The sequence below is a fragment of the Marmota monax genome, unplaced genomic scaffold (assembly GCF_021218885.2).
Source record: "Marmota monax isolate L192 unplaced genomic scaffold, Marmota_monax_Labrador192_F-V1.1 WCK01_AAM20220418_F8-fsc00051, whole genome shotgun sequence".
In the NCBI taxonomy this organism is placed as follows: domain Eukaryota; kingdom Metazoa; phylum Chordata; class Mammalia; order Rodentia; family Sciuridae; genus Marmota; species Marmota monax.
The window spans coordinates 11,304,881-11,319,220 of record NW_026695202.1 but is presented as its reverse complement, the minus strand read 5'-3'; the positions used below and the strand labels follow the sequence as shown (position 1 = coordinate 11,319,220).

Sequence of the window (14,340 nt, the reverse complement as noted above, 5' to 3'; positions counted from 1 at the left end):
GCCAGTTTAGGACTATCCTTGAATGACAGGCTACGACATCTGTGCTTTCTTCTGGAATGGTGCCTCCCCCACCCCACCCCAAGCCTGTCACCCCCCCCAGAATGAAATGCCCAAGCAGCAGGAGCTGCAGGAATAGGAGGCGGGGGGACGCAGTGGCCACCTGGCCCAACCTGAGCCTCTCTCCAGGAAACACTCAGTGAGAGAAGAGCCCGGAAACTGCACCTCGGTGGCACTGCCCCAAAGCCGCCAGTGGAGAGGGAGAGTCGCTGTGTTCTGCCTGCTCCACATTCAGGCCACAGCTGCCCGGAGGCCAGGCCTCGGGAACAAAGTCCACGTAGAAGCCCATCATCTCCTGCTCCTTCCCGCCCCACACTCCTCAAGGCATACATCCCAGGGCAAAGAGAAGGCCTGGTGGGTCCTGAGGCTGCCTCCCACCCAGGAGGGCTCCTGTTATGGTTTGGGTGTGGTGTCCCCCAAAATCTCACATGTGAGCAAGAAGGTTTAGAGGAGAAATGATGGGTTACAGCCTTAACCTAGTCAGTGAATGAATCCCTGATGGCAGTAACTGAACGGTAACTGGGGCAGGTGGGGTGTGGCTGGAGGAGGGGGGCATTGGGGGCGTGGCTTTGGGGGACATATCTTTTCTGGTGAGTGGAGTCTCTCTGCTTCCTGATCATCGTGTGAGCTGCTTCCCTCCACCACTCTCCCGCCATGAGGAATGGAGCCAGCCTTCTATGGACCAAGATCTCTGAAGCCATGAGCCCTCAAATAAACTTTCCCTCCTCTGCAGTTGTCTTAGGCGGGTCCTTTAGTCACAGCAGTGAAGACAGCTGACTAAACAGCCCCAGGCCGTCCAGAGCCGGGCAGTGAGCCCCGAGAAACAGGCCAATGGCGCCCGATTCCACCCACCTGGCCGTCTGCATCCTGCTCCAGAGATGAGGAAGTAAGGCCCAGGCAGAGACGGCCCCCTAGGCCGACGCAGCTCCACCCTGGGTCCTGGGGAGGCAGAAACCCCAGCTCTGCCCTTGATTGATTCCCCCAGCCTCAGTTTCCCCAAATGCAAATGGAAACCATCACTGCTTCCCTCCAGGGAGGAAGGAAATGAAGTCACACACTGAAAGAAACAGCCTCGGCCTTGACCAGTTACTATCCAGCAGGGTTCCGACTTTTCCCCCTTAAATACGCTGTGAGTATTTGGGAGGTAGAATTTCTACAAGATCTTATTATGAAATCTCCAGCCCGCCCCCAGCTGGCGGCCACTTGCGGGGCGCTCCAGTGTCTCAGCGCAGACCTGCTGGCCCTCCAGCCCTCTGTCCCCGTGGGCTACAGCCTATTTCTCAGTGCATTTCACAACAAATTGAAGACACCGCGCACCTTCTCCGAATGCTTCGGTCACAGACAGTGAAAGGCACCTGCCTTGAAAAGCTCTGGCTGCGTTTTGACAAAAGCTTACACCTGAGAACTATCAGAATAAAAGTGCTACCCGAATCAAAGCGCTATCAGAATAAAAGGCATTACTAGCCAGGGGCGCACGCCTGTGATCCTAGCAGCTTGGGAGACTGAGGCAGGAGGATCGCGAGTTCAAAGCCAGCCTCAGCAACTTAGTGAGGCCCTAAGCAACTCAGCGAGACCCTGACTCAAAAAAAAAATTTTTTTTAAAAGGGGCTGGGGATGTGGGTCGGTGGTTAAGTGCCCCGTGGTTTCAATCCCCAGTACCTGAAGAAGAGGAGGAAGAGGAGGGTGGGCATTTCTTACCAAACCTCTTCCCAGACAACTCTGCCCGGACACCAGGAGCCAACCACTGTTCTGAGGGGACTTTTGTGTTACAGATTAATTTTGCCCTTTCTAGATTGTCATGTGATACATAGGACATGATTTCAGAGCACAGAAAAAAATGTCCTTGTATTAGTTCCCAGCTATGTACAAAATTGCCCCAAGTTCAGCAGCTAAAAATGACCACATTTGTAACTGCGCAGTTCTGTGGGCCAGGAACCAGGGGAGGGTGAGCAGACCCTCCAGCTGCAGTTTCATCTGAGGCTGAGGCTCGACTGGGGGATCCGCTTCACAGCCGCTCAGGGAGCAAGGGCAGGATTCAGCATCTCGGGGACACTGGACTGGGGGCCTCAGGGCCCCTGGAGGTTGGCTGGAGGGAGACACCTTTCAAGTCCCCCCCGCGTGGGCTTCTCCAGGGCAGCTGACTGCGCAGCTGCTGCTTCCACAGAGCAGGAGTGGGCAAGCAAGAAGGAAGCCATCTCTGTCACCCACCATGACACCCGTCACTTTGACATACTCTATGCTTTGGAAGGAAGTCAGCGGATCCAGCTGGCAGGCTGGGGGGTGGGACACAGGCAGGACACAGGTTCCCGGAGGTGGTGTCATGGTGAGCCAACTGAGAAGCCATCAAGGACCCTTGGGTGGGGCATCTCGGACCCCCAGGCCTACCCATCACCAGCTGGGAACACCACCCTAGTGCCCCCTTTCTGCACCCACCTGGACAGATGGAAGGGACCACCGTGACAGGTGTTGGGCCATGTCCCTCCATGTGGCCTGGTGGAAAGAAGCTGACTGAGACCCCGAGGGCCAACGTAGCCCCTCCCACCCCCAGGAAGTCCTGTGCCCCTCAGCAGCACGTGGAGGGTGGCGCATGGGGGGACAAGAAGCCCCAGCCTGGCGCTCTCTAGATCTGGGAGGGCGCCCCTGTTCTCAGCACCAGCACAGCACATGGTTCCCGATTGTCGCAGCGAGGGCCACCCTGGGCTGTAAACACCCAAGGGCCAGATGGCAGGACTGGAACCCAAGGAGCGTGTGAGAGATGGGGAGCCCCTTCCAGCCAGGTGAGGGCACCCTGCCTGAGGTGCTAGCTGCCCGGTACCCGCACCGTGAGAAGGAGGCCAAGGAGCCTGGACAGACAGAAAGAGACAGACAGACAGACCCCGGGCCTGGATGCAGAAGGATGAGAATAGACGCGCAAGGCTGCGGGGGGCCAAGAGGCTCCCAAGAAGTGCACTGAACCCCCGGCCCCAGGACTCCGCTGCTGCAGGAGAAGCACCTGCCGGGGAGCACTAGGGCCTCAGCCCCGCCTCAGAGCGCTCAGGTCTGGGCCCAAGGTAAGGAGACCTGCCCAGGGAGCAGGCCCAGGAGCTGACTGCAGCCAGCCAGACCCAGCCTGCTCGGAAGAGGGCACAGCCCGGAGCTGGAGCCATCTGCCCGGCCACACAGCACGTGTGGAGGAGGCTCTGACCCTCCTGGGAGCACAGGGAGGCCCCACTTCTCTGCCCGTGTATCCCACCCGAGGGTTTGCCTCATGCTGTGACCAGGCATTAGAAGCAGGGCCCTGCCCCGCCCAGCCCCGCCCAGCCCATGCCCTGGGGACTGTGGCTCCAGCTTCTTCCAGGCCTTGTGTGGCCCTGGGGACTTCGGCAGGCCCTCTCCCTCCCTGCTTCTCCCCTCCCTCCTCTGCAAGCCCTCCGAGTCCTTCTTTGGGCTTCTGGAAGTAAGTCAGGGAGTCCAGACAGTGGAAGTCTCACCCCCACCCCACCCCCGCCCCCAGGCAAGCAGACTAGAGCAAGCTAAAGAGAGGAGGGGAAGAAAAGAGAGAAACACAAAGTACAGGAGGCCAGGAACTTACGCCTCATCCATCCCAGCACCTGAGGTGGGAGCGTGGGACAGTCAGTCGAGGTGGAAAGCGGCATGGTGTCCCTCAGGAAATGAACCTAGCACCTACCCTTAGCCCAGCAATGCCACTTGGGGAATGCACACTAAGGAAGAGAAAGAGGGACTTGAGCAGATTTGCACACCCAAATGCACAGCAGCACTGCTCACAACAGCCAAAAGGTGGAAGCAAGCCAGGTGCCCATCAACAAACAGAAAAACAATATGGCGGGCACACACCATGAATATTACTCAGCCTTAAAAAGGAAGAACGAACCTCAAGGACATGGTGCAGAGTGAAACTCTCCCATCACAAAAGGACAAATACTTAGATTCCACTCTATGAAGTACTTGGAATTGACAGAGAAAGAAGAATGGCAACTGCCAGAGGCTGGGAGGCAGATGGGGGATGAGGGTGCTGGTGTTTAGAGGCTGCAATTTCAGTCCAGGGAGAGGAAGAGGTTTTGCACACGGGTGGTGGCGATGGCATCATTACACTGTGAATATACTCAATGCAGCAGAACTTAAAAATGGTTAAGAGGAGAAACTCTGTTATGTATATTTTATATAATAAAATTTATAGCCAGTGCGATGGTGCTCATCTGTAACCCCAGCAATTCAGGAAGCTGAGGCAGGAGGGTTGCAAGTTCAAGATCAGTCTCAGCAACTTAGGAGGTTTTCAGCAACCTAGCAAGACCCTGTCTCGAAATAAAAACAAAAGAACTGGAAACATAGTTCAGTGGCTAAAGTCCCCCTGGGTTAAATCCCAAGTACCATAAATTAATTAATTAAAAATTTTAAATATGCATGGCTAATTTTCAGACAGTGAAGTGCCGAGCGTCTGCACAGGCTGGGACCAAGCGGAAGGTGCACAGAAGTTTCTCTGGACAGTAAGCCGGGTCGAGGCCTTGAAGGGTGGTGCAGGAGGGTGGGGATGAAGAAGCAGGCAGGAGAAGTGAAGTCACTGGACGGTGGGTGAGGACCAGTGCCCCAGGGCCCTGCAGACCTCACGCAGTCCCAGGGCTTTTAGGGGAAACAGGCTGGGGACCTGTGAGCCACCCTCCAGGAGGACAGCGCAGGGCGTGGGGTGAGTGGGAGGCAGCTCTGCTCTCTGTCGGGCTGGCTGAATGTAGCAAAGACGAATCCAGGAGGCCAGGTACCTGTGAATTTCAGATGGCAACAAACGACCTGTTAGGGTCAGCCTGTCTCGGTGATGCGTGACACAGGCTCACACTAGGAATTATGGGTGATTTATCAGAAATTCGATTTTAGCTGTGTCCCGTGTCTCCTCTGCCTACCCCGCTGTCTTCTCTGAAAGGGTCACCACTGCCTTTGCGGGATTCTCTTCTTGCTGTCCTGCGGGCCTCCCCAGCTAGGCCTCCCCTGGCCACGCGGGCAGAAGGACCCCTTCCAGGCACTCCCGGTCACTTCAGCTTCCGTGCCTTCTTGGCCCTTCGCAGGCAGAGATGACCAGGCTCCTATGTCTGTCTGCTTTCTTATCTGTCCCCCCTGAGCTGTGGGCTCAGCACGCCCAGGGACCTGCCACTGCTCTATCCCCCGTACCTAGCAGGTGCTCAACTAATATTTACTGAAAGGTGACAGCACTGTGTCCCACAGGGCCAGCCCATTGCCTGGTAAGGGATGAAGTCAGCAGGGGCCCCTGGGCACTGGCCATTTCTGCCACCCCAGCCTCTTGCTCTGACTAAGGCTCGGGGCTGAGGAGGGACCTTTGTCCTGCACCTCCCCACAAGACCAGTCTCCTGTCCACAGATTCCCACGCAGCCCCACTGCCATGGCAACGGCAATCCGAGGTCACAGCGCTGGAAACCAGAGGACTCCTCCCTCCTGGAAGCCACCGCCGAGCCGGAATCTAATTGTCATTACAGCCATAATGGTGGTTGTGCATAATCGCAGGCATTAGAGCTCCGTGCCTGTGATTATTTGGTTAACATTCATGAATTCAGGTCTAGGTAAAAAGTGCTGATGGCCGACGGTTTTCACTCTTACAATGTGCTTGAGCTGTTTCTTAAGAGCCAGTCTCTCTCCTTGGCAGGAACTTGCTTTAATCCCATTATTAATGGGTGACGGAGAGGAAAACACCACGGGCTCTGCCCCTGGGGCCCTGGCGGCCATGGGAGGGCTGGACACAGGCTCCCCACCTAGAGGTCTCCCCTGGCCTCCGCCTCACGGTGTGACCCAGAGCAACCGGGTGTCCACTGCTGTGACTCAAACACCCGACAACTGAAAGGAGGAAGCGCTCTGTGCTGGCTCCGGGTTCCAGAGACTTTGGTGCTCGCTCGGTCAACTGCACAACTCGGGCCTGAGGTGAGGCTCAGCACCTGGCAGAGGGGCCCGGGAGGAAGCAGGTCAGCTCATGGCAGCCGGGAAGCAGGCCCGGCCAGGCCTCCCCACATCATGCCACCCACCGCAGTCCACTCAGATCACTACGCCCTCGGGGTGAGTCCAGCGCTGGGGACAGACCCTCAGGATCTGATCACTTCCCCAAGTCCCCACCTCAGTACCTGGCCACACCGGGGACCAAGTCCTCGACACATCAGGCTTCGGGGAACCTTCCAGATCCAAGCCATGTGCCTCCCTGGGCCTGTTTCCTCAGGTGGAGAAGTGACAGGGTTTTAAAGCAGCCACCGGCTGACACTTCCTGAGGCTTTGGTCCTTGGCCGGCTGGCCAGTGGGGACACAGACACATCCCTGGGGAGGAGAGGTGGGTGGGGGGAGAAAGGGGAGCCAGGGGCAGAGGGGCAGCACCCACCCAAGCACAGTGGGGGCACCAGGCTGAGCCCGGGGGAAGGCGGGCTGGGGTAGAGGTGGGTGGGCAGCAGCACCCACAAGGCCCTCTAGCCCGAGGGAGCCACCCAAGAAGGGCCGCCCGGGAGGGGCCTGGCCTCAGGTCTGCAGAGCAAGGCGGGGAGGAGAGGCCCGGAAGGAAGGCACCGTCCTCCTGACAGTCATCTCCGTGGGCTGGGGGCAGGTGGGACAGCGTGGGGTGCAGCGGGGGTCAGCAGGAGGTGGGGAGGAGCCCAGGGAGTGACGGGCAGGAGGGTGGCTGCCTGCCTAGGCCTGGGGAAGCCATCAGTCACAGTGTCCCCTGCCCAGGGGGAGCCTGCAGTCCGCCAGTCAGAGGTAGAGCAGAGCGGGCTCGGGCTGTGCTCAGCAGAAGGCCCAGCTCTGGGGCCTCGGGCTGTGCCACCCTCCACTGGGCACTCTCTCCTCTGCTCCCCCCCCATCATGCCCCTGGACCTCTCACGCTGGCCAGTCACATGGCTCTGGTCCAGCCACACGGTCACCTTGGTCTGGAGCACCCGACCTGAGCTGGGTGGTCATGGTGGGCAGTGCTGGGGCCATTTTCCAGAAGAGCCTGCAACCTCCTCAGCCCAGAGAGCAGCAGGCCCGGCCCCGTGGTCCTCGATGGTCCTGCGTCCAGGCCTCCTCCGTCCAGGGTTGTGGGCTGTGCCCAGCCCGGCCCACAGAGGGCCAGGAAGTCCGTGCTCGGGAGAGCACCGGGAACAGGGCCTGGCCCTGGCAGGACACATGGGAGGTGGCATGATAACCCAGGGCCGCACAGGGTGATAAGGCCTGAGGGGACAGTAGCAAGAAGAGAGCAGGGAGGGGCCCATGTCCAAGGAGGCAAGGGGGAGTCAAGGCCATACCAGGTCTCCAGGGACGTGCCTTCTGAAGCCCAGGGCCCAGGAGGGACAGGGGACTGGCAGAAGTGATTGGACACTGAGCCCGAGACCCCTCGCCTATAGAACACCCCAGAGGAGGAGTCCAGCAGGCCTGCCTCAGGGGACCGGAGACAGGCCACTGGAGGTGTGGGGCTTGCCAGGCACCTGTCAGCCTGGGCACTCAGCTTCGCAGGCAGCGGGCTCAGGACGCAGAGCTGCTGGCCCGAATGCCACGCCAGGGGCCTGCTCTCACACCCAGGGCCGCGGCCTGCTCTGCAGAGGGGCCTGCTTGGCCATCTAAGAAGCCCCTCTGGACCCGGCCAGGCCACCAGGGCTGGGCCAGGCCTGTTCACAGACCCACAGCAGAGCCGGCGCTGGTGTCTGCACACACACGTGCACACACACGAGCATGCAGACCCTCACACAGGAAGCACATCCGTGTTCGGGCCCCTGGGCCTGCGCCCACAGTGAGGCAGGTGCCCGAGGTGGACAAGGCCAGGCCAGGAGCACAGGCATCTGCATCCAGCATCGAAGTTGCGGGTCTCTTGGCCTCTTGCTGAAGGGCAGGGAAGAGACCCACGCTACCCAGGGGACGTGACCGGAGGAAAGGAATTCTGGGCCTTGCTGCCCAGAGCACCCCCCTCTGCCAGCAGCACACCCCCATTTCCTTGGCCTTTTCTCCCTTCCCTGCTCTCAGGCTGTGGCATAGAGGTCACCCATTCCTGGATCTCAGAGGGGTCTGGTGACTTGGGACTGACCAATCTGAGCAATATCCCCACAGCCTGGAGCCCAGTGAAGCTGAGTGAGAGGCCTCCCCAAGGACATGCCAGGCTGTCTGGACAGACTCATATTCACCTGGCATGGGTGGAAAGGCCCAGGCCGCTGGTGGCCTCATGGAGACGAGGGAAGCAAATGTAGAAGCCAAGAAACAGAGAGGGACTGCATCCTAGTGACACATTAGAATCCTTGATCCAGCCAAACCTGAAGCCAGTCCTATCTCTGTGCTTTTTCATAACTCGAGCCACTATTTTTTTCCTTTTTCTTTCCTCCCTTCCTTTCCCCTTCTCTTCCTCCTTTTGTGTGTCTCTTCATTCTTAAGCCTGTATGAGTTGGGTTTTCATCTTTTGCAGCCAAGAAAGTCTAATGCTAATATGAATTCAGAAAACAGAGCCAAAGGTGACGAGATTGTCTTCCCATGTGACCCCCTCGCCCTAGATCTCAGCCACACCACCAGAGAGTGAAAGCCACTCCGACTCCTCCCATGCCCCGTGGTCGGTGGTCCCCACTCACACCCCAGCCAGGAGAGGAACCTGCCTTAGGGCGTCTCTAGGTCCCCGACCCCCCCCCCCCAGGCCACACACCTTTCCCTGGGAGACACCCAGCTTGACACACCCCCGTCTAAGGAAAGAAGAGCCAAGACCCGTGGAGAAAGTCCTAAATAGGTATCTGGGTTTTATTCAAAACAACACTGGTGGGGTGGCCGCTTGGTCTCTCTACGCCTGGGCCATCCGGGCCCGCAGGGACCAGCGCCGTCAGCAACTAGGAGGGAAGTTCATTCACACCATAGAAACTGTACAGTGATGGGGTGGGGGTGTGCTGCAGCCACAGCGGCCGAGCCAGCCGAGGGCTTCCTGGAGGAGTGACCTCTGCCTCCTCCGCAGGCCCCAGCTTGGCTCTGGCTCTGCCAGAAACATTGATTATTGCACAAAGACAGAAATATTTATGTGTGTATGGGCTAAACAGTGGCTTCTAAGACCCCAAGCCCTTACACAGCGCAGCAAAGGGGGCTGGAGCGGCAGGCTCCCAGGGAGGGACAGGGACAGGCAGACAGGCTGATACTGTGCGCTTTGTCCTCCTTCAACAGGCTGCCTGGGGCAGAGGACATTGCAGGGAAAGGAGGGAGCGTGGCCAGGGGCAGGCCGCGGCCCGTCTTGTCCCGAGGCCCTCTCTGCAGATGCCAAGGTGCCCACCAGTCTCCACTCCACAGAGCCTGGCAAACAAACAGCTTTAGGGGAGTTGGCGCGGGAACCCCATCCTCCCCACAGCCAGGCCCAAGTGGATTAGGGTAAGTTTGTGCTTTTGTGATGGACACAGCCCAGGTCACAGAGTTGGAGGGGGAGGAGGGACCGTTTGCCCAACCCACATTCATCTCAGCGTTCAGGCTGGTGCCTCTCGGCTTCCTGGTCCCTGACACCCACGGGAACAAGGGCAAATGCCTGGAATCGGCATTCGGCACTTTGCCGGAGCCGGCCGCAGGGGCCCAGCTTCTCTGCCTCCAGGTCCAGCTGTTCCCACCTTCTCGCGTGCCCTGCTCGGCTGGGCCTGGACTTTGCCTATAATGTCCTCCTCACGTGCCTGCTTATTGCAGGGTCACACAGTTCAGGGTGAAGGGACGTAATCCCTGCCGGCCACTGAGGACCAAGTGACACTGGAAAGTCCGCTTGGAGCAGCACCCCCACCCCCCACAGGGCCGCCCTGCAGATTAAACAAGATGGCAGAGGCTGGGCCCAGAAAAACAGAGGCTGACGGACAGTGTCGGAACTTGTCCCTGTGAAGGTGACGGGCACACCAGCCCTACGCCAGGCTGGACGCCCCAAATCGCCCACCTTTAAGATCTGGGATGCTTTTACACTGTCCAGGTGTGAGGTCCTGGCCCTCCACTGGCTTTCACAGGTACCCCAGCTTCTTTGCTGCCAGGCCCTGCAGGACCCCAGGGCCACTTCCCCTCTGGGCCTGGGTCTCCTCAGGTGCACAGTGGGCCTGAGGACACTTCCCCCCCCACCCCTCAGCTCTGAGAAGGGCCTCCAGGCAGTGAAGCCCATCACCCACCTCCTCTCCACTCTGCTATAGCACCCAGGCCCCAAGGGTCCCCGGGGCAGCCTAGAATTCCCCCAGAGCCTGTCCACACAGCCCTCTGGAAGCCAAGGTCTTTGAAGTCAGGGTTTGGGAGCAAGGACATCCCCTACAGCTGGGCAGGCGTCAGCAGAGGCCAAGGCCCCCAACAGCCAAAGCATGGCATTTGCCAACCCTGCTGCATTTCTGCTAAATCTGCAGACACCACTGCCAACGCATTCCAAGCTCCTTCCTTAAACTGACTTTAGATCGACTTGCTTTTTAGAACTCAGCCTTGACCTAAGCACTATGCCTGTGAAATCACAGGTTCAACACGTTATGTTTTTTTCTAATAAATATGGAAAAATGCATAACTATCTAAATAAAAACACCCGTCCAGAACCTGTTTGAAAAGCACTCCTACAGAGAGACCTGACCTTAGGGACAGTGAGACAGAGACCCAGGGATGGGCCATCAGGGGGTCGGAGGACCTGGGTCTCCAGGGTGAAGGAGCTGAGGGGAGGGAGGGGGCTGGTCCCTAGGCCTGGGCAGGTGGCTCCCTGCTTAGAACCCCGTGGGACCTGCTGTACCCTGAACTCCACTAGGGAAGGAGAGCTGCTGTGGGGGGTGAGCACAACCCAGTAAGTCCCACACAACTGACTGCTGAGTCCAGGGGCACCTGCATGGACCAGGGGGTACCCTTGACCCTTGAAATCTGCTCAGTGCCCCTTCATGTGTCCTCTATCCTATATAAGCAGCTATCCCAGCTCATGGCCTTCCAGGGGGCAGAAACCCACCCCCCAGAGTGCTCAGAGGTCAGGACTTCATTTGGCACTAGGGCCCCCTGCCAGCCTTGGAGCTGCCCTCTCCCTAACCCCTGCCCTTAGAAAATAGGACTACTCGCCCCTGATTTCCTAAGAAAACATCTAACCGGTTGACTAAGGGAGTTTGTGTGCTCTGAGGTGTCTACAAAGGACTTCACAACAACAAGACAGTCAGAGGACAAGACAGACACCCCGACACTTGGGTGGAGGGGAGATCTTAGCAGCGTCTCTTCTTTAAAGGGAAAAAAAAGTGCACCCTGAATTGCACCTCTTCCGGGCCTGCGGGCCTCTGAGCCCTGAGAATCCCTCCAGCTGCTCCCAACCCGGGAGCCACCCAAACTGCGGCTGCCCCACCCGGGCAGGGCCATCCACCCTGGGCGGCCTGGCCCTAAGCACAGGGCCCGGCCTTGCCCCCAACTCTAGCACTTTCTAGAAGTCATAAGCTCTCAGTAGAAAAAATAAATATATGCGTCTGTCTACGTGGATCTATGCTGCGTACAGATGCGTCTATGCGCCGGAGGGGCCGGGCCGCGCGAGCCCCGCTGGCCGACCCTCCTCAATCCCGGGCGCCAGGGCCCGGGCGGCCCCGCTCCGGGGTGGGGACCGAGTATTGCTGTCTGCTCCCTGGCTCCTGAGGTAAAAGAAGGTGAGACGGGGCGGGCGGGCGACAGTGGCGTCCGGCGCGGTCCCTGTGGCCCTCATCTCTTCCTCTTGCTCGCGGCGTCCGCCGCCTCCAGATCCCCGGGCGGCGGCTGCGGTTCGGGCGCCGCGGGGCCGAGGCCCAGGGCGGGCTGCGCCCGGCGCGGCGGGTCCTTGCTGCGGTCCGCGGCCCACGAGGGGCTGCGCGCCAGGCCGCGGGCGAGCGCGGCGCGGGGCGCGGGGCGCGCGGCCAGGCTGCTGGTGCTGCTGAACTTGCGCGCGGGCGTGAGGCCGGGCGGCGGCGGCGCGGGCGGCGGGCAGAAGAGCGACGTGAGCGACAGGCTGCTGAGCGTCTCCGAGTGCTCGCTGCCCGCGCCGCCGCCGCCCGCGCCGCCGCGGCCCTCCTCGTCCGACGGGTCCATGGAGTCGTGCAGGGTGCAGCCCGGGCTGGTGGAGCCGCCGCTGCTGTGGCTGCGCTGGTGCGCGCGCAGCCCGCGCAGGCTGAACAGGCCGCGGCCCCGCAGGCTCAGCCGGCGGCGCGTGGCCGGCGACAGGCCAGCCCGCGGCCCGGCGGCCGGAACGGGCGGCCCCAGGGCGCGCCGGGGACTGTCGCTCAGGGTCAGGCTGTCCTCCAGCGTGGTCTGCAGGCTGCCCGCCGAGCTGCTGGGGCTGGCGTCCAGCGACGTGTCACTCACGGTGGCCTGCAGGAGGGAGGAGGGGCTGGGGCCTTCGGAGTCCCTACAGCTGGAAGGGGCCCATCCTTCTGGGGTGGGCGCAGCCCCTCCAACCCCTCAGGAACTCCCAGGTCTCACAGCTTTGCCCTCTGCCACACCTGAGCTTATGGGGGCTCGTGGCAGACACTGCAGGAGGCACCCTGTCCCTCTGCCCCTCACTCAGTGGGCAGCCAGAGTTATCTTCTCAGACCCAAGTCAGAACCCAGCCCTGCCCTTCACAGGGGGCCAGCTCAGTCCAGACATGAGGTTGGGCAGAGGAGGAGGAGGCCCGCCGCAGGGGCTCACACCCGCAGGGCCCCTGTCCTCCAGGCCCACCTTCCACCAGCACCTCCCCACCTTCCTCAGAAAGGCCGCCAGCCCCCCACGCCCAGCCCCTCCCTGTGCCCACTCTCCCAGCATGCATCACTTCCCAATACACTGCACTATGTAGACAGTTATCTTCTCTGCGCCCACCCGGCTGCACACACTCCAAACAGGAGCTATCAGCCCTGGGGCAGGGAAACTGTGCCTGCTGCCTGCTGGGGCACACCGCCTGGCACCCCAGGCACCCCAGGACACAGCCAGGGTCAGCCATCCCTAAATGGATAAATGAGGCAGGAGTGCCTGCCAGCCCCGCCTCCACCACCACAAATGGTCTGCTGGCCTCTGCACTATGTGCTGTGGTCCTTCTGCACTATGTGCTGTGGTCCTTCTGTGTGCACGGTGACATGGGGGCTCTAGCTCCAGGCAGTCCAATACCCAGTAGCCCCACCTTCCACCTCTGTTCCCATCAAGCCCCTGCCACACCCACCCAGAGCCCCACCCCCCACAAAATCCCCTTCTGATGAACTCAGGGGGTGCCCATACCTGCCGGAGGAGCGTGCAGTTGACACTCGGTGACCGCAGGGATGCCCAGGAGCCCTGCAGGGCGATCTTGGGGAGGGTCCCAGCGCCAGCGCCCTTATCCTGCGCTTTCTGGCTGGCAGACACAGCCGGGTGGAAGAACTCGGCAGGCATGGTCAGCAGTGGGCTGGAGGCATCTGGGGAATAGGGGGTTGGGGGCGCTGCCGAGGAGAAAACAGACAGAGCTGGGGCAGGCTCAGGCTGCAGGTGGCCCTGAAGGCTGGGCGCTGAGCAGGCTCTGACGGGGTGGCCAGGGAAGGGCCACAGCGAGTCCTGCTCTCTGAGCCTCAGTCAGCCAGCTGTGACAGCAGGAAGCACTGAGCCAGCCAGAGTGACTCCTGGAGGACAGGTACTGAGAGAGCCACAGCTTTAGGAGCCAAGCAGACCAGGCTCAAGGCCTGACCATGTCTCTTCCTGTGAAAACCAGACCAGATGCTACCTGGAGGCATCCAGCAGGCCCTGAATAAGCAGCAGCGGCAGAGTCTCCCCCAGAACCAAGGATTCAGTAAGTGCTGACTCACTAGCAATAGTTGCCCTCAGGCCTGTCACCCCAGGGGCCTGGCCCTCTAGGACAACAGTCAGGGCTGACCTTCCCAGCTCTGGGCAGGGGCCTGCACTGGCTGAGCCCAGCAGACAGAAGCTGCAGGGTCCGGCAGTCGACTGTGCTGGGGATGGAGCGAGAGGCACAGGTTGGGGAGCCCGAGGCCAGGGCAGCGCTTGGGTGTGCTGGGGAGGACGAGCAGCAGCAGCCTCCCCACAGTCCCCTCCACACCTTTCAGGATGGGGTGGGCACAGGATTTGGAAATATATAAGTAGGCACCCCAGATGGCCATACAGCCTGAATGTCCCCAGGTGGGATTCCTCGTCTACACGGCTTTATTGTTTAAGGAAAAAGGCAACAGAAATGGTTCACTAAGGGGATGAGATTCCATTCAATCAAAAAGGCTCTTGGGTCCAACCCTATGCCCAGATTTTTACTTCAAGAAGTCTGGTGGGGGCTGGGGCTCAGGGGTAGAGTGCTCGCCTAGCAAGCACAAGGCACTGGGTTCGATCCTCAGCACCACATAAAAATAAAATAAAGAGATTGTGTCCACC

General features: G+C 60.1%; 1 protein-coding gene and 1 long non-coding RNA gene across 3 annotated transcripts in view; both read right to left on the bottom strand.

The window, feature by feature from the left end:
* Positions 1-4,199: 4,199 nt before the first annotated feature.
* On the bottom strand, positions 4,200-7,187 carry LOC124083027 (uncharacterized). The gene is made up of 2 exons (XR_006848585.2): positions 6,174-7,187; positions 4,200-5,990 (listed from the first exon to the last, which is right to left on the bottom strand). It is a non-coding gene; the product is annotated as an uncharacterized LOC124083027 (long non-coding RNA).
* Positions 7,188-8,761: 1,574 nt separating this feature from the next.
* Cacna1i (calcium voltage-gated channel subunit alpha1 I) overlaps positions 8,762-14,340 on the bottom strand; it is a 93,315-nt gene continuing 87,736 nt past the window's right edge. The window contains exons 36-37 of one of the 2 annotated variants that reach the window (XM_046429702.2): positions 13,210-13,406; positions 8,762-12,330 (exon numbers count right to left, since the gene is read on the bottom strand). In XM_046429702.2, coding sequence (XP_046285658.1) covers positions 11,689-12,330; positions 13,210-13,406 — 839 coding nt within the window. In that variant the 3' untranslated portion in view covers positions 8,762-11,688. Of the gene's footprint in view, positions 12,331-13,209; positions 13,407-14,340 lie in introns of those variants that run through there. The other variant, XM_058574259.1, reaches the window with a different exon arrangement.